Raw genomic sequence first — 19,141 nt, 5'->3', positions numbered from 1 at the left:
TTCTTCCATTTCAAATATTAAAAAAGTCAAAATAAACTGTCCTAACTTGATTAAATGGTTGAATAAACAATGACGCTGAGCGAACTCGATTCAAAGAAGACAATCACGGTTGTGATTGCTCATTTACATTCATGTGTTCGATCAACTTACATTGCTGAACACATCAAACCGTCTCGAACGCTCATGTTTGATTGTGAGTGAAGTGATTCAAACTGAGCGTTCGATTCGATCCGAAGCGAAAACGGTCATTTCATTCAGATCAAACTAAAAGACTGCATCAACAAAAATCAGGTAAGAAACCGAGTATGCTTGAATTTTTGCATACTCGTTGCAGCCCTCTGGTATGCATCCTACGCTATGGTTTTTTTTACTGCAGCATTTCTATTGTAACAGAATGAATTGAATATATCTCAGTCCTACCAGATCTATATTAGCAAAGACGGTTTAATATTTCGACACATAGATGGCGCTCCCAACATTCAATTTTGAAGATCTATCTTTAGGACGGCAATCTAATATCTTATCAGAGAATCTCGAACTTCTAATACCCTCTCCCTTTGGGTAAAGAAAACATTTTTGTATAAAAATATCTGAATTCAAACGTATTCCATTTTAAACTACAAATACCAGTGAGGCAATTTGGATAAAGCTGGTAAACTTATCAAAAACCATAAAGTGAGGCCGTTATATGGATCTATACCAAAACGGGTGCCTATATAGACAACTTTATATTACAACGATTGTTATCTATTACGAGTTGTAAATGCCAAATTTTAAAGAAAAAATCGTGGGTAAATGTGACTAGGATTATCAAAATACCGAATATCGGTGGGTATCGTAATATGTACGCTATAGGAAAACGCAAAGCTAAATATTCAATGTTCTGCCGCCGGAGCTAGAACCCATTACGAACTACAAATACCCATTTTTAGGCAAATACGTGGAAAAATGTGCCAAAAATCTGAATATCCGGAGGTGCCATTATGTGAGGGCTATACGAAAACGTAGAGCTATAAATAACATGTTCCGCCACCGGAGCTAGAACCCATTGTGAACTACAAATACAAAGTTTTAGAAAAATCCATGGGAAAATATGGGAAAACATCATCGAAATACCGAATATCGGGAGGTACCGTTATATGGGGGCTATACCAAAACGTGGACCGATATATCTCATTTTCAATACCAACCATCCTAGACACAATACAAATTGTTCTGCCAAGTTTTGAGGCTATATATCAAATACAGGGTGAGATGAAAAAAAACTGCAACCAACTTCAGACTGCTGTCATTCCGAAGCCACTCGTCCGTGATACTGGTAGCGTAGCGCTACGTCAAGGAAGTGGACGGAAGAAAACAGCAGCAACACCAGCAAGAATGGTTCGAAAAGTAAAGAAGCGACTTGTTCTAAACCCGCGTCGCAGTGGCCGAAAAGTGGTTCGTGAGCTGAACATATAGCAATAATCCATTCGGCAAATATTAAAAAATGAGCTCGGGGTAAAGCCATTAAAAATTCCAAAAAGTGCAAGAAATTACACCGCAACAGAAAGAACAGAAAATAGACTCAAAAGAGCTAATGAGTTGCTTCGCTGGGCCGAAAGTGGTGAACTGCCGAATTTGGTTTCCTCCGATGAGAAAACATTCGTTGTCCTGCAGTTTGTAAACAAACAAAATGAACGTGTTTACTTGCCAAAGAGGTTAGCTGAAAATGTGCACCTTCGGTTGGCCACCAGAACTCAAGCGCCAGCCATAGTGATGGTGTGGGCCGCCATAACAGCCGATGCTCGCTCTCCGACCGTAAAAATACCAAAGTGTCGATCACTTTGATATTCATTCAATATCTCACCCTGCATTTAGGTGTTTCTGTGGGGCATCCATAACAATATGGCGCCCAACGTGAGATTTTACTGATGGTTTAATATGCTAGCGTCACCAGGTCCGAGGCCTAAGGAAATATACTCTCCCACGAACTTAAAATTATATTTGGTGAAAACTTCACACTTGGAATGAGACACCTAACAATATAGACCCAAATTGAGGGACCTTTAACACAGTATGGCGCCCAACGTATGACGATATATAGCGAAGGCTCCAACTCGTCCGTATTAGGAAAGTCTTTTGAGGGTTTTTTTGGGCCAAAAGGAAATGATTGGAAATAATACATTCATGTTGATACTTCCTCCACCAAAGTCTCCCGACTATCCTTGACACACCCTCGGCTTATTTTTCAACCAACTTGAAGGACATTTTTTTAATGACTCTGAAAATGGGTACAGTTTTACAAGTAAAACAGTATGGCGCCCAACGTAGGGCAATATACTCCGATTACTTCTAAGATAGCCTATGAAAGAATCTCCAAGATGAAACACTTGCCACTACACATACAACTCGTCCATATTAGATAGTCTTTTGGAGCTTTTTTTTGGACCAAAAGGAAATGGATGGAAACAATACTTTTATTAGTCCATTCATTTTGGTACGTCCTCTACCAAAGTCTCATGACTATCCTCAACACACTCTCGGTTTATTTTTCAATTACCCATGAGGGCAATTTTTCAGTCCACGGTGCTCAGTGCATCTTTAGGGCATGATCTACATTTTTTTCAAGCTATTCGAATGTACAAAATCTAATCAGAATCGACTACTATCATTGCTTGTGGTTTTCGAACACTGCATCCCTAGAAATCAAATATTTCTTCCCGATACTCTAACTAACCATTCTCATTACGAATTTTGAAAAAAATAGGAAAAACAACTCTTGAACAGGCTACTTGAAACTCTGCTCTCCGTTTGTACCAAAAGTAAGCCATAATAAACTCTTATAAACAGAAAAAGTAAGGCCTCCACTTTCCATCTATTATTCCCATTAAAATCTTAAAGAAAAAATAAAATAAATGTTAAATAATTTATTTTATTTATAACTTGCACTTTTTTAAAGCCTTATTATTACTAATGTTACACATTTATGGATATTTCTCCCAAACATATAAAATTAATATTTATTTAATTCTTATAATACCAATATTTCCTTTTCAAATTTTGTTCTCAAAATCTCTTCTGAGGAATGTTGTTGTGTGGCCAAATTTTTGCAAAAATCCCAATTTAAACTAATTTTAATTTTGTCGTTCAGCTAAATTTTTCAATTGTTTCAATACTGTTTCCAGCAGCTTTTTCTTATCATTCTTACGCAAGCCCGAAAACATTGTCTTCCTATCGGCTTCACGTATCTTCTCCAATATGACTATTATCGACTGGGGATGGACCAAATTGTAACGATCTTCTTTGGTGCCATAATCATGCAGATATGTGGCCCACTCCTCCATTGTTAGGAGGTCCAACAATTGGCGACATTTTAAAAAGTATTTCGTTAGATCCCCTTCCTTGAGTCCGGGCACCGGATCCTTTGCGGCAAAGAATTCACATTGCATTAAATCCAAATTGATTTGATGTAACGCCCCATTAGATATTTGTTTAACCTCATCATCGAAGAGGATAGACCAAATTTTCTCCGCCATATGTTCGCAGGTACGATGACATGCCGTCTGGGCTATGCTCGGCAGTTTGGAGGCAAAACTTTCAATGGTATTGGAGATATAGGAAATCATATCAGTTATAAAAGCCGATGCCTTGCCTGGTGGCTCCACCAGCATCCAATCGTATTCTGATAGTTCAAAGAATTCATCAATTTTCGAACATATACGTATACCTACTTGCCTTTCAGCATCTTGGCGGGCCACATGAAACATGGCCGAATGTGATTGGGTAACACTACTCGAAGTGTTGGTCATGTGACAGACAAATTCATCCAAAAATGGACTGGCCTTTTCCAAGTATTGTGTATCAATTATGATTTGTATAAGTTGCGGCAAGGCCACACTGGGATTTCGGAATACGGCCGATAGACAACCACTAAAGCTGCGTGTCAATAGGAGATTTGCAGCCTTTCGTACCATGGCAGCCACTTCATTGGGCGAGAGGGTTAAGTCTTCAGCAAATTTCATACAGGCATACATAAATTCTTTGGCTTGATGATAGACTTCGGGGACCATACGAGAAAAGGGGAACTTCTTGGGAAAGGGGGCATTTTCCAATTGCTCCGAATGGAAGGGGAAACGTTCAATAATTGCCTCATATTCTTCTTGGTTTTCCACGACCATGGGCAGGAATTTTTCCTTGTCGAGTATGTCACGGAACACATGGACCCAGCGTTGTAGGAGAACCTAAAAGGAAGAAATATATTAAAATTCCAATTTAATTTGTTCTACATTATAGCTACCTCATTATAATGATCTCGCATGTTTTGCAACAACTCCCACAGCACATTCACCGTATAGCCATAACATTTGAATGTATTAATGGAGAGCATAATGAGATTTTTAATTCTCAGCAAGATGTTGGGATCTGTACACGATGATGAGCTCATACTTATTTCATTGACAAATTTTGTCAATGATGTTGACCACAACTCTTCCAGATAGCTGGTTGTTACCACATCACCTGCCGTATTTTTGACATGATCTTCCACGACAAAGAACCCCACAATGGCACATATGTACAATTTATAGGCATCCAAGTTATCATGCATTCCCGGTGGTGGCTGGAGCACAAGTTTTGCCTGATCTTTCCGCTGTTGACGGTAGTCTTTTTCGAAATATTCCCGCTGACCCAGTACCGTGTAGATGTGGAGGCAACGATATATGGGTGAGAAATCAATTAAATCCTGGGCACTTAGATTATCCTCATCCGCCGTGGAGTCACGTTTATTCACCGAATTTTTATGATCTTCAATGATGGTGTTGATATCACGTTTTTGCAATTTCTTCGTATGTTCAATTGCCTCTTTGCCGATTTTGGGTGAGAATTTACGTATATTCTCGAGGAACTCTCGAAAATCAGCCTCCGAGGAACGACGTATATTCTCTTTGATTACCGGTATGGCATGGCGCATTTGTGTGACAAATTTATAGCTTTGTAATTTGGGTAAATGTTGCATTTCCAGCGTTTCCAGAGTTCTAAGCGATTGGTAGTACTGTTTATTTGAAGCCTGTTGGCAAAACCGAATGTAACATTCCAAGGCAGGCAGACATTCCTTGAGGGCATCAATGGCCGAGGCCAAATTTGATTCAATTTGTCTGGCCTTAACCAGATCATTGCCCTGCTGGATGAGGGCGGCGCTGATTTGTTGCAATGATTTGTCCAACGCTTGCACCTCAGTGGCCAGCTGATGTGCCTGTGTTCGCACCTGCAGCAGCTCTTGTATGGAATCGATAAATCCCTGATATGAAAGATTACAAATTCTTTCAATTTCCTTGTCATGGCTGCGTATACGTTGCTCCAACTGTTCCGATATGGACTCCTTGTTGTCACCTAATCACCCACCAACAAATCAAAGAAAAGAGGGCGTATGAGAACTGATTTGTCATGTATCTAAGATCGGTATCTTTTAAAACACGTACCTTCTAAAATTGAGCGAAATGTAGGACCCCAATAATCGTCCACTGCCTCTATGTCCTGGACAGTCACTTTCGACATGTTTCGCTGTTTAAGAATCACTGAAAATTAAATAAATATCCAGGCAAACCCACAAACAAATCCAACAAATTGTTTTCTTAGCAAATGACAACTAGAATTAAAAGCGTTCCATTTAAGTTGTGAACGTAGGAAATGAGCGAATCACCAAAAATTTTACGAATGGGAAAGAGGAGAGAGCAAAAACAGCTGATAACTGGAATTTGAAAGGGCATGTCCACACTCTGAATTTCATTGTTTAATAAATGCCAAAATTGATGGCAAAAAATTTAAGATTCTTGGACATAAAGAAACAAAGTTTCTGTGTTTAAAAATAGGAAACAGAGAGAGAGAGAGAGAGCAAAAACAGCTGATATTTGAATGAAGAGAATGCCCAACATATCTTTGATAGCTACTATTGCCGATTGGAATTCTGTACAGTTGTAGGTTTAAAAGAGCCTCTGATGTTCTGGCCCTTGCATAAAACTCCTGTTCCCGTTCCACTTTCCACCTTCGTACCGTCAATATAGACCGCCATGCCGTTTATAGGTTACTCCCATGGGAGAAGGATACAGGTTGGGAACATATGTCAACATTTTTTAAATGATTTTTCAAAGGTAAGTAGATTTTTATAAATTTACTTTTACGACGCCTATCAGAAGTTGTTAAGAGATGAATTTTTTAACCATTTTTTCAAATTTTAATAATTTTTCATTCAAAATTGTCAATTCAAAATTTATTTGACAATTCATTGTCCTAGCAGCTGTGTCGATGCTACTACCTGTATTCTTCTACCATGTTTAGTCCAGACGCCTTGAATAAGTGCTAATCCATCTGGTGAAAATGTGTTCTACCAGATTTGTTAAATTAGACAATATGAATAATTTTTAACGTAATGTTTATTATTAATTTTAATTTAATGTTTACATCTTTTTATGTTGTAATAGTATCAAAAGATGTTAGTTGTGTTCCAGAACCTGCAAATTAGTACTAATTAGCACTAACTCTGCTACAACGCGTTCCCGTACTCCAAAAACTAGCAAAACTTGGAGCTCTCTCGAGAAAAAAATGGCGCTGAGTGGTGCACATTTCTGCTTGTTTTAGCTACATGAATTTGGCCGAGCAGAAATGTGCATATTGTAAATTTGACATTTAATTGGCAGGGCTAACAAGGTTGAAAAATGTATTGATACATTTCAATAAAGAAAATGATCAACTTGGAAACTAAAGGAAAAGCTAATATTTGTCGGGCAAAAAACAAAAAGAGAAAATATGGAGCAACTGATGTATTCACTTTTGGATGATTCCAGCAGTGAAGAGGACTGGCTGAATGAGGAATCAGATTATTGATTATTATTATAAATTATTATTTTTAACTTATCGTCTTCAATACTCATTTTTTAAATGTTGGCGCTCTTTTCAATAAGGTTTCACCAGTTCGATTTAGGCTGTTTACTTTTGGAATTTTGACATTTTATCGCATTTCTGCTAATTTTCCGTTCCCTTATTTTTTGAGCAAACCTAAATGAGAATGACATTTCGAACTGTTCTCTCTTCTGCTAGTTTTACTACTAAAAAAGTACTGGAACACAACTGTTGTGTTCGATTACGAGTAAAGAATGTATGGAAAAGTGTCATCACTCAATTATTTTTAGCGAACGTTTTAATAACATCTTGCTTGGCAACCCTATTAAATTTGCCAATAACAGCATTGTGAATGACATCACTTGTATTCACAATAGCTGTTGGCATCAGCCGGCTTCAATACATATACATTTTGTGGAAATTATCGAGAAGATTCAGAAATTTTTGAGAAATACTCAAAGGATATACGACTGAATCTGCAACATGGAGTCCGAATTGGATGTCATTGACTCCCTGAATGCGTTATCGTATCAAGGAAAGTGCCTGCAAAACGATGAATTGACACGAGCGCTGGAGGGTGGTACACGCAGCCCCGAGTTTCGCGAAGTTGTAGCATGGCTGGCCCAGGAACTGCACATATTGCGAAAAACAGATGAATCAGTGAGTAAAGACTGTGATGACCCCAGTGAATTTGCCATGGAGCTGTCGGCCATGTTGAAAGAATTGGGTTGTCCGTATAGCTTTTTTGTTACGGGCCCTCTGTCGGATCGTTTCGAGAGCCGCGAACATAGATTGCAATTACTGGACTATCTGATAACAGAGCTAATGACTACCAAGATGTATATGAAACTTAAGCCGGCTGAGCAGGCCTATGTCATACCCAAGACCGAGACAAACACGGCAAAGGCGTTGGAACAGTTGACCAAAGATTTGGGTTTGGGAAAACCACCAGAGAACATTACGGCCAAGGCATTTTTTGATAAATTGAATTTCAAATTGGAAGAAGTGATGCGTACCATGAAGCCCGGTGTTGTTAATGAACCATTGTTTAGAAACACCAAGTCGCTGAGTGATAAACAGTGGGAACAACTGGAAGATATACACCGGGACTTGGATGAGGAATACAATTTGAGAAGGCAAATGTTGTTGACACGTTTGGATGTGACCATACAGAGTTTTATGTGGTCGGATAAAATGAAATCTCGTGAAAAGGAGATCGATGAAAAATTCCAAAAGAAGCTGTTGGAATTGGAGCGCTATAAATATGGTGGCATGGAGACTGATATTGTGGCATTGTTGGCAGCTCGTGCCGATTTGGCCATTATTGAAAAGACTAGCTCGGCAAATGTGCGTAAAAATACAGGATCAAAAATTCATAAACATGTTATTGGTCGAGTGCCCGATCGTGGTGGTAGAGCTCATGAACATGCCCCGCCACCACCTGAAATGCCTTCATGGCAGCAACAGCGTAGCTCTGGGCCTCAGGGAGGTGGAAACTTCCGTGGTGGTCGAGGAGGAGGTGGTGGCGGTGGACGTGGTGGCCAAGGTGGCGGTCGTGGAGGCCAAGGTGGCGGTGGTGGCGGCGGTCACTGGCAACAGTATACGTCACAACCCCAAAGACAGGGCCATCAACAAAATCAACAACACAACCAGTATCAATCTCAACCCCAACAACAGCAGCAACAACAACATTGGGTCCAAGGCAGTGGACGTGTTCAGGGTACGGGCTGGTCTCAGGGAGGCAATGATAATTATCGTGGTGGTGACCGGGGTGGCGATAATTATAATAGAGGAGGAGGAGGCGGAGGTGGTGATAATTATAACAGAGGTGGTGATAATTACAACAGAGGCGGCGGCGGTGGTGGCCATCGAGGCCATTCCAACTATAATCGTGGAGGTAGACGTTAAAAGAATTTAGCATTTGAAAGAGATTTGTATTGATCTATTCAATATTGAAATTTATATTTACGTGATGTTTGCAACAGATAACTATTATGATGATTACACTGATACGAAAATAAATAAATGCCATTTAGAAAATAAATTTGTCATGCTTATTATTGGGTCAAGGGGTCCATTTTCAATATTTTTACGCATACAGGGTGAGATGATAAAACTGCAACCAATTTCAGACTGCTGTCATTCACAAGCCACTCGTCCCACACCCGTTAAAATTATTCCAGTGACAGCTCATAATATTGTTTACAAGCGTACAAAAGCATTTTGGTGAGAATATTCCCGAAAAAAAATCGTGATGGAATTCAAGCGTGATGGTGTGATTTCTTTATATTTGGCAGCATTTAAATGTGAATGAATCTTGTGTCTCGCACCATCGCTAGTTACCGTGATACTGGTACTGTAGCCCGACGTCAAGGAAGTGAACGGAAGAAAAAAGCAACATCAGCAGAAATGGTTTGAAAAGTAAAGAAGCGACTTAAACGAAACGCGTCGCAGTGGCCGAAGCTGGCTGGCTCGTGAGATTAACATATCGCAATTTTCCATTCGGCAAATATTGAAAAATGAGCTCGGGGTAAAGCAGAAAATAGACTTAAAAGAGCTTCGCTTGGCCAAAGAGGGTGAACTGTCGAATTTGGTTTTCTTCGATTAGAAAACATTCGTTTTCCAGCAGTTTGTAAACAAACAAAATGATCGTGTTTACTTGCCAAAGAGGTCAGCTGAAAATGTGCACCTGGCCACCAGAACTCAAGTGCCGGCCATGGTGATGGTGTGGAACGCCATAACAGCCGACGGTCGCTCTTTATACGTATTAATCGACCGTGGCATCAGAATAAATGCCGAATATTATAGCGAAAATTTTCTGGAAGGTGTATTAAAGCCTTGGGCACGCAAACGTTTTGGCCGCATACCTTGGACATTCCAACAGGACTAAGCACCATCGCACTCAGCACGTGACATCCAAGAATGGTTACAAAATGAGGTTCCTCGCTTCATTTCCAGCGCAGAACAACATTCGGTCAGAGTGTGACGGTTTCATTGGCCGTTTGAAGGCCATATTTCGCGCCAAAGGTGACCAATTAGAACAAATCTGAACCTATTCTAAAATTTGATGCTATTTCTGAAATTTTTTGATTTCATTGAAAAAAAAAAAAAAATTAAAAATTATGGCGTTTGACTTTGGTGCAGTTTTTTCATCTCACCCTGTATATTTTATTATAAATAGATATTTATATGGGGGTTTAAACTAAGATTCCATTGCTACGTATTTATAAGGTCCTTCCATTAGCATTACAAATCAGCTCTGTTGTAGATCCTGCAAGAATCTATTATTTTTTTATTTTCAATATCATAAAGAAAAAATCTCTTACATTCTTGCTGGTTCTGGGAGAGATCTACTAAGAAGGAGATCTTCTAAGAAGGAGATCAATAAAAATAATTCCAAAAATATTAGGAAATTTATTTTGAATTGAAGATCCTTCCCTCCTTATAAATCTTCTCATTTTCAGAACCCATAAGAATTTATTAGCTTTGAATTTTTTCGATATCATAAAAGAGAATTGTTCTATCAAGCAATAAATCAATAAAAAATGATTCTTATGGAAAATATTAGTAAATATTTCCAATAAGAAACCTATTTTGAATTGATATCGATTAAAGCAATAGTGAATGTTTTGAGGTTAGGATATGTTAACAATAAAATATTTGGCCTGTTCCAAAACTGCAAGAATGTTCGAGTTTTGCAACTTTTTTCGATATTATAGTGGGAAAATTGGTTATCGTAGTGAATTTTTTACATTCTTGCAGTTCCGGAACAGACCAATAATTTTGTTCGCAGCGGTCATAACTCTTTATTCTTCATAATTCATATTTCTAAAATGGAACTCATATTCATAACATCAAGATAATTTAATAAAATAGTATACAACTTATTGGAACATTTCCAAATAGCTTGGTTTATAACGAACCAGTCGTTCATTCCAAAATCCAGCCTGCGATGCACTGTTCTTTGTATTCACGGTTACGCGCAACGAAACACCACGATCATCCTTCTGCAGGGCATTTAGTCTTTGCCCCTTTTCGGGACTTTCTTGATGTTGCTGCTGATGCTGGGGTCTTTCTTCAGCCATCATTCGAGCCAATTGCAATTGATGTAATAACGTTTTAATACTTTGTAAACGAAACTCTTTGGGATTGGCAGCTACTTCGGAACCATGATGTGGTATCATGAGTATCGAAATGCGCAGCGCATCAAGAAGTTTCATGATATTTTTTCGAACTTGCATTGTACAATTGATTGTTTGCAGTTTGTCTTCTAACCATGTCAGTAAGCCTTTATAGAATTCCGAACAGGCTCCGGTACGTATGGCCCATCGAAGTATTTGTTCACTTTCACATGGTCCCTGATAGCCACAAGTTTTGAGGGATTTTTGCAGATCTTTCATGGCAGGTAGGTGGGAAGATTTCACTTGAACGTACTACTTAAGCGAGGTTTTATTTTGAAATTGTCTGGTGGAGGGGTGTTCTTTAAAACTAACGGCATATTTTTAATACTTTCTTTTAACATGACATTCTTGTTGAGCGAAATCAAGGAAATCATAACAATAGGGTTATTGAAAAAGGTAGAAATATTTTTAAGGTAGTCCTATTTAGACAGAAGAATAACGCTCTCCAGGATCTATTTTATAGATAAATTATTCTACAAACGGACTCTTAATAGATATTCTTTACTTTACTTTTCTTTATTTTATTTTTTTATTAAGAGGTAAGAAGAAGGGGAGCATTCTTCTATTTTATAGATAAACTATTCCTACAACCGGCTTCATAATAGATCTTCTTTACAGAATTAAATTATTTTTATAAAAAATCATATATTTATTATTTAATACATATTTATAAAATATTTGCGATTCCTTCTTCTTATTTTTTATTTACAGTTGGTATGGGTGAACTCATGATGCTAATGATGCCACATGCAATCGAGGCGCCCACCGAATTTTCCTCATTTTGATAGACCTGATTGACAGTGGGTATGGGGTGAATGGGTGATGAAAATACCTCGGCATTTAAGGCGCTATTAATGTCGATGGGTTTCTCATGGATGACCACGGAACGGCCAACAATGCCATTGTAACCAAACAATGTCAAATAAATGCTAATAAAGGCCACATTCACCTCACCACCCTCCTTGACATCAATGTTGCCCAACTGAAAGGAAACAACATTTTAAAATTAAATTAATTTAAAGTCAATCAAAAAAATTAGTTTTCTAAACTTACAAAATTATTTGGAAATTGTCCACCAGTTGCTTTACAATCATCACTCAAATCACCATAGGTGTGGATGTGCAGCGCATGTTTTCCCTCCGGCAGTCCAGTGGCATTTAATGTCACCTTTATGTCATTGTTGTAGGGCAACTGCTGAAACGTAATCATACCTTCGATACCTTCGCCGGTTAATTTAGCTCCCGCCTGCCAATTTGGCGCTACCTAAATTTTGGAAAATGGCATTAGTGTAATGCAAAGTGATGCTGCAGGGGATGTAATGAATATGAACAAAGCCAATTAATTGTAAGTATGAAATATAAGAGCAGCAGGACTGGATTCAATTTTAGTTTAGATTTATTTTTGATTTAAGATAAACAAAAATAAGGAAATTTTAAATTGAAGAAAATACGAAAGGATTCAAAGAAGAAATTTGAAAAGTTAATGGTATATCGGCGCACAGATGGAGTAGAGGAAGGAAGACATTTAAAAAATGAAAGCTATATCGACGAACTGATGGAGTAGAGTAAAGAAGGAAATGTTTATCCATAAAGCGGAGCCTAGTTTGTTTTTTGTTTCCTAAAAAAATCCTAAAGTCACACCCACAGCTTGGGGATATTGAACGTCCAACAAACAGTAGTGGATAGCCAGCGTGTCAAGTGTTGGGATTTCGAAGGAAATCATCAATTGGTAATTATGTCTAAAATAACCGAGGTAGCAGATTGGTCCACCTAAATTATTCAATTTTAAAGTTTTCAATTTTCTACCCCAACAGATTGCTATATGACTCATCGAAAGCTTGTCGTAGCTGCGAATTAATTAAAAGGTGCTGTCAAATAGTGATCCTGAAGGAAGTTTCTTGAAGGAAATGATCGAGTGCCAATGATTTCTATATTAACGTGGAGAAGTATTGGTGTTTAGCGACTGACGTGACAATGAATTGTAACTTCCAAACTATCCAGTCTCACATATTTTTGGCTTCGTATCAACATTGGGGAGACTGCGGTGTTATTTGATTGTAAGGAATACAGCAAATTTCTTTGGAAATCGTCGAAAGGTTGCGAATAATGGAGCGTCCAATTGATGTATTAAGAATCTACGTATTAAGTTAGCTGATGTAGTCAGACCAGACTTAAAGGGAGGATCTCAAAGTTAATGATCAAAGTTATTTCCACTAATATGGAAGACTATGGACATATCGATAAGAATCAAATACGTTCTATATTCAAACTTTTGGAGAGAGAGTGTGAGTTTTGACCTGAGAAAGGAGAACGTTTGTGAAAGGCTATGGCATATATAGCATTTTCAGATTAAATGAAACCTTTTGCAATTCAAATGAAACTTTTTGCAGCGGAAATGAAACCCTTTGCAGTGGAATTGAAACCTTTTGTAGTGGAAATGAAACCTTTTGCAGTGGAAATGAAACCTTTTGCAGCGGAAATGAAACCTTTTGCAACCGAAACGAAACCATTTGCAACCGAAATGAAACTTTTTGCAAATCAAATGAAACTTTTAAATTTATAGAAGGAAAAATAACAAAACATTTTTATTTTTAGTAGTTTTCAAATTAAATCAATTAATTATAACTAATATATTGACAAAGAGGATTTTTTATTGATTATAAATATCTACATTTATTTACATTATTTCTTAAATTTTCAATTAGTGTAATAACAAATGGTTCTTTATTGATTTAATATTATTAAATATTATTAAATTCCAAATGCTTAACGCTAAAAAGAGAAATTTAAACAAATTTTGGCCTCTATAGGTATGGCCAGGACTGAAATGTGAAATTAAGCTTTACCACAATTTTTTATAGTTATAGTATACTATAAATCTTACCTAATGAAGGATTCCCGCTTCGCAGCTTTATTGATTATGGAGATAGAGCAGTCGTGATTTCAATGGACAGATTTAACAAATTTAATATATCCTCCTTTTCATGGAGGAGATTTTAAAAAGGTACCTAATTCGGGTCCTTTGAAAAAAATACCTTGAAAAACATTTTTCAATCTTTCTGCATCTACACTTGTGTTTTATGGAAACTTTAAGAAAAAATTTTTATAAAAACATAGATATTAATAATCAATACAAATTCCTCTTTAACTATATATTAGTTATAATTAGTTGAATTAATTTTAAACCTACTAAAAATAAAAATGTTTTGTTATTTTTCCTTCTAAAAATCTAAAAGTTTCATTTGATTTGCAAAAAGTTTCATTTCGGTTGCAAAAGGTTTCATTCCCGCTGCAAAAGGTTTCATTTCCACTGCAAAAGGTTTCATTTCCACTGCAAAAGGTTTCAATTCCACTGCAAAAGGTTTCAATTCCACTGCAAAAAGTTTCATTGGAATTGCAAAAGGTTTCATTTAATCTGAAAATGCTATAGCAAAATGGACACTACGGTGATTCCATATCTGTGATGGGACGGTGCGGTTGAAGCTAAAACACTAAGAATTTTTAGGTTGGAAGAGAAAAGATAAATTTGGATGTAGAAGGACTGTCAACAACTGCAACAAAAATTTGTGGCTAAAGCCCTGAGGAGGTGGGAGTTTTGGAGATCAGATTGTAGCTTATAACTAGGTTGAGAAATGTTGAAAGCATCAGGTAGAAGAGGTCTAACCTACTGCAAAGAATTTATGAGAAGATGAGAGTTTAGGTGATGTGGTTGTAGCAAAAGAACTGAGAGGAGTAATGTTGAGGGTGGTAGAAAAGTTAATAGAGAATGTTGAAAGGTTGTCAACTACGGCAACAAATTTGAAGCCCAGACTAGATACTGGAGTTGGGAATTGAGAAGATCATGTTATAGCTTAGTTCCAAGAATTGTATTTACTTTCTACATTTTTTTTCTAGAGTTAAATAATAGAGAATATCCCAGCCAAAAAAACAAGGAAACTGATGAGGATTGGTGGCTCTTTCCGAAACCTAGGTATTCCCTGCCTTACCCGCTGGTAAACATTACAATCGTTCTCCACTAATAAACAAACGTTGTTTTTATAAAACAACAATAATGGGATTAAGCTTGACCATTTTGCAACAACAAAATACTATGGTATCCCGAACAAATAAGCTAACATTGTTCTGTTAAATAAAATATTTGAAATGGTGTGCTTTGAAGGAAAATGGCCATAAAAAATGCGGTTGAAGCTAAAGAGTTTAAGTAGTAGTATTTTGGGGCAGAAAAGATAAAAGAAGATGAAGAAGTTCTGTCAACTATTGCAACAAATTTACGAATCAGAAAAGATAAAAGAAGATGAAGAAGTGCTGTCAACTATTGCAACAAATTTACGAAGGGAAACTCTGGCGAGGTATCGGAGATGGGAGCTTAGGAGATAGAAAAGATGGAAAACGTGGTGTAAAATCACGAGGAGATATTGGAAGTGGCAGTTTTGGAGATTAGATTGAAGCACAAGAAGGGGAATTTCGAAAGGCATTCGTGGAGTGGCCTTGCAGCGGAATCTTCCATATAAAGAAAAACTTGTAGAGGCGTTTTTAGGTTAAAAACCTTAAAATTCTATGTACAGAACACTTGCTCTCTAAGCATAGAAGTCATATTGAAGGGGTACTCTTGCAATCAGCTGAGGTCGCATTCGTTGAGGGTTTTTCTAAGGGGATATTTTATACATAGAAGACCTCGTATAAGCGCCTTCTTGGTATAATAGTCCTCATAAGGGAGTTTTTTTATTTATAGAATATCAAGGGTGTGGCCTTGCAAAGGGTATCTCCTATGTATAGATGAATGAATTTTCTATCGATAAAGACCTTGAAAAGCGGTATTCTATGTACCCAAGACATGTCAAGATCCTTCTCTAAGTATAGAAGTCTGATTGAGGGGCAATTATCCGAGGTCGCTACCGTTGAGAGGTTTTGTAAATGGAAGGCCTCGTAGGTATAACAGGCTTTGTAGGTGTAACACACCTTGAAAGGGATTTTTTATGTATGGCAGATCAATTAGGGTTTCCCTGTTCAGCAAAAAGTGGAAATTAAAAAGGCATTTGTGGAGTGGCCTTGCAATGGAATTTTCTTTGTAAAGAAAACATCGTTTAGTTGTTTTCTATGTATAAAGACCTTGAAAGGAGGGACGATGAGTATAAAAAAAATTGTCAAGATCGTCCTCTAAATAACCATCGCAGACATCTGAGGTCGTTTTAAGACTTTGTATTGTCCTTGTAGGTATAATATATCTCGTATTGGGATTTTCTAGTTGTAAAAACCTCAAAAGCTTGAGACGACTTGTCAAGATCGTCCTCTAAGTAGAGAAGTCCAATGGAAGAGGTATCTCGTACCTACTTTTTGTAGGTATAAGACTTCGTAAGTGTGTTTTTATGCATTGAAGAACAAAGAGGTGTAACCTTCGTCTTATATGAAAAAAGACCTCAGAAGGGGTATTTTCTGTTTAAAATACCTCGTAAGGGGGTCCTCTATGTTAAGAAGACCTCGTATGGCAGTCAGCTATGTGCGGAAGGCACTCGAAAGTGCGTTCTTCACCTTGTAAGGCCTTCTTTGTATTGAAGACACCCTAAGGGAATCTTCTGTATATAGAAGACCTTGTGAAGAGTTCTTCTATGTATATTAGACTTTGTGAGGGAGTCTCCATGGGGGTATCCGATAACCTCTTTAGGGAGTCTTACGATTGTAGACAACAAAAAAAGTACAGATTATTGAAAAAACAAAAAATAAAAAAACTGCATATAAGACATCCTGAGGGGATCTCCTATATACAAGAGTTCTTCTATGCATATCAGACTTCGTAAGGACTTTTTTATGTACAGCAGACCTACATGGGGACATTCGATGTTTAGCAGACCTCTTGAGGGAGTTTTCAATTGTAGAAATCAGAAATAGTACAGATTATCGAAAAGACTGTTTTATATAGCGTAGACTGAGTTCTTTCTGTAGAACTGAACAATTATAAGAAACAAAAACTTTTTTTGCATTTCTTCAGAATTTTTGAATGAAATATTTTTTCGCAGCAATCGTTTTGGTGTTTTCAAACACTGTTTTTATGGAAAAACGATTACTTCCATGATTACTTCCAATATTTTAATGAACGCGAAATAGTTGGATGGGTAGAAAAACAAAAATTAAAGCGAACTTGCGTTAGAGGCTCATCAACCTTACCCTCGGCGGATAAAAGGGCCAGTGTGTTACCACATAATTCCTTAATTTAGGAAAATATACAAAAGATGATGTAGATGTTGGTGGCGTACGTACATAGGCCAAACCCACATACGGTGGATGGGGTTGCAAGAGATTTAGGGTGCCAGCATTTATGGGTACAGTTAGGCGTTCGTAACGTTTCACTTTGGTGCCGGATATTATTTTCACTTGTTCATCATTGACGTTGGCCGTTATATTCGAGTTGGGTCGAAAACGTTCGAGAATGCTTTGACCGTTTGCCGGACCGTTAAAATTGCACAAAATTATGGCAATTAAAATGAGATTTGTTTGCGTCGCAGTTGTTCGACTAACTGTTAATTGAGACATTTTAAATTGGATTTGGGGTTTGGTTTTTTGTTGGCTATTTTTAGTAAACTTTAATTGAAAATCTGTATTCAAAATGGTTCGTTTTTCAACGCCGAGAGTTTTTCCCGCTTTCGAGGACCGCTTCTTGGTAGTGCTTAGAATTGACTGAATGTTTGATGTTGTTTTCAAATCGACATATTTCAAAAACGTTAACGCCGAACTGCCAATAAGCCAGTGGTTGTTAGTTCGTATTTTGAAAATAGCAAAGTATTTGTGAATTTGATCGCTGCCTGTTGGCTTTTCATGGTGTTTTTCACGCTGATTGCTGCGACTAATTACACAGGTAGAATGGGTTGTAGCACCCGTATTGTTGATGTGGAGCTTTTCAGAACCCAGTTCATTGTAGTACAGCGTTTGGCCCTTTTAAATGACCATTTGCACCTAATTGAATGTTGAAGCAGAGTGTCATAGGCGGGGCGGGGGTGGGGATGGGATGTCTCTGTGTGTGTGTGTGTGGGAGTTTAGTTTCTAGCACTGCCACTGCCTCAGGTGTTCCAAGTCTGTTCTATGTAGTGTTCTTAGTTTCCATTTCCACAAATTTTCATTCTCAAACTCAAACAGATCCCATAATTTGATGTTATTGTCGATATGACAACAATAACAGCAATGTGATGGGCGTTCAAGCTTACTATTCGTGGATTGCATGCCATTCTTTCATTGAATAGAATTCTATTCAGTCAGTCAGTCGTTCATTGAAATTAAGATGTTATTTATTTTAATTAAGCAAAAAGAAAAAAACTAATAAAAATCGGATATATCAGTTACAAGAGTTAATGGAATAAGCAGGTCATCAACGAAAGTGAGGTTAGAGCTGTGAATTCAACATGAAATGAAAGACACGACGAACGAGAAGGGGGCAAAGGAAATGTATTGCTCTAATCGTGGATTATTTAAAAAATATTTTCTGAAACCTTTTCGGTGCCATAATTGTGAAGTTTGAAAACATATTTCAGGGGTTATAATCGTGGATTTTCTTGTGGTTTTTAAAAATATTTCTGAAGGTCTTTTCTTGAGCTCTACTCGTGAAATTTTAAAATATTTTCTTAAGGAGGAGGTTTTTAAATATTTTCTCAGTCATAATCTTGGAGTTCTGAGTCATAATCTTGGGAGTTTTTAAAATTTTTCTCGGCGACTTTCATGGCTATAATTGAGGATGTTTTAAAATATTTTCTCAAGGACTTTCTAAGGTATAATCGTGTATTTTTTTCTTTTCTTCAAAATATTTTCTGAAGGACTTCCTGAGCTATAATCGGGGATGTTTTAAATATTTTCTCAAGGACTTCCTGAGCTATAATCGTGGATTTTTTTAAATATTTTCTTAATGATTTTCCAGAGCTATAATCGCGGATATTTTAAAATATTTTCTCAGGGACTTCCTGAGCTATAATCAAATATGTTTAAAAATATTTTCTCAAGGACTTCCTGAGTCATATCTTGGATGTTTTTAAAATATTTTCTTAAGAACTTTCATAGCTGTAATCGAGGATGCTTTAAAATATTTTCTCAAGGACTTCCTGAGTC

The 19,141-nt window shown here is 37.2% G+C and overlaps 3 protein-coding genes across 4 annotated transcripts; 1 reads left to right on the top strand and 2 right to left on the bottom strand.

The window, feature by feature from the left end:
* Positions 1-2,891: 2,891 nt before the first annotated feature.
* Positions 2,892-5,643, bottom strand: LOC101901093 (exocyst complex component 6). The gene is made up of 3 exons (XM_005184813.4): positions 5,457-5,643; positions 4,277-5,367; positions 2,892-4,220 (listed from the first exon to the last, which is right to left on the bottom strand). Exons 1-3 carry the CDS (start codon positions 5,530-5,532, stop codon positions 3,114-3,116), a joined length of 2,274 nt encoding a protein of 757 aa, XP_005184870.2. The 5' UTR covers positions 5,533-5,643; the 3' UTR covers positions 2,892-3,113.
* A 1,587-nt stretch (positions 5,644-7,230) lies between these two features.
* LOC101901425 (protein FAM98B) lies at positions 7,231-8,917 on the top strand. The gene has a single exon (XM_005184815.4). It carries the CDS (start codon positions 7,357-7,359, stop codon positions 8,779-8,781), a length of 1,425 nt encoding a protein of 474 aa, XP_005184872.1. The 5' UTR covers positions 7,231-7,356; the 3' UTR covers positions 8,782-8,917.
* Positions 8,918-11,712: 2,795 nt separating this feature from the next.
* LOC105261891 (superoxide dismutase [Cu-Zn] 5) lies at positions 11,713-17,909 on the bottom strand. 2 transcript variants are annotated; one of them, XM_011294769.3, is made up of 3 exons: positions 17,309-17,909; positions 12,108-12,317; positions 11,713-12,036 (listed from the first exon to the last, which is right to left on the bottom strand). In XM_011294769.3, exons 1-3 carry the CDS (start codon positions 17,579-17,581, stop codon positions 11,749-11,751), a joined length of 771 nt encoding a protein of 256 aa, XP_011293071.1. In that variant the 5' UTR covers positions 17,582-17,909; the 3' UTR covers positions 11,713-11,748. The 2 variants fall into 2 exon arrangements, with proteins under 2 accessions (XP_011293071.1, XP_011293070.1); XM_011294768.3 differs by having other exon boundaries at positions 11,714-12,036; positions 17,216-17,909.
* Positions 17,910-19,141: the final 1,232 nt, after the last annotated feature.

This window comes from Musca domestica, unplaced genomic scaffold (genome assembly GCF_030504385.1).
Source record: "Musca domestica strain aabys unplaced genomic scaffold, Musca_domestica.polishedcontigs.V.1.1 55, whole genome shotgun sequence".
NCBI lineage: Eukaryota > Metazoa > Arthropoda > Insecta > Diptera > Muscidae > Musca > Musca domestica.
Note: the sequence above shows the minus strand (reverse complement) of the source record. Positions and strands in the feature narration are given on the sequence as shown.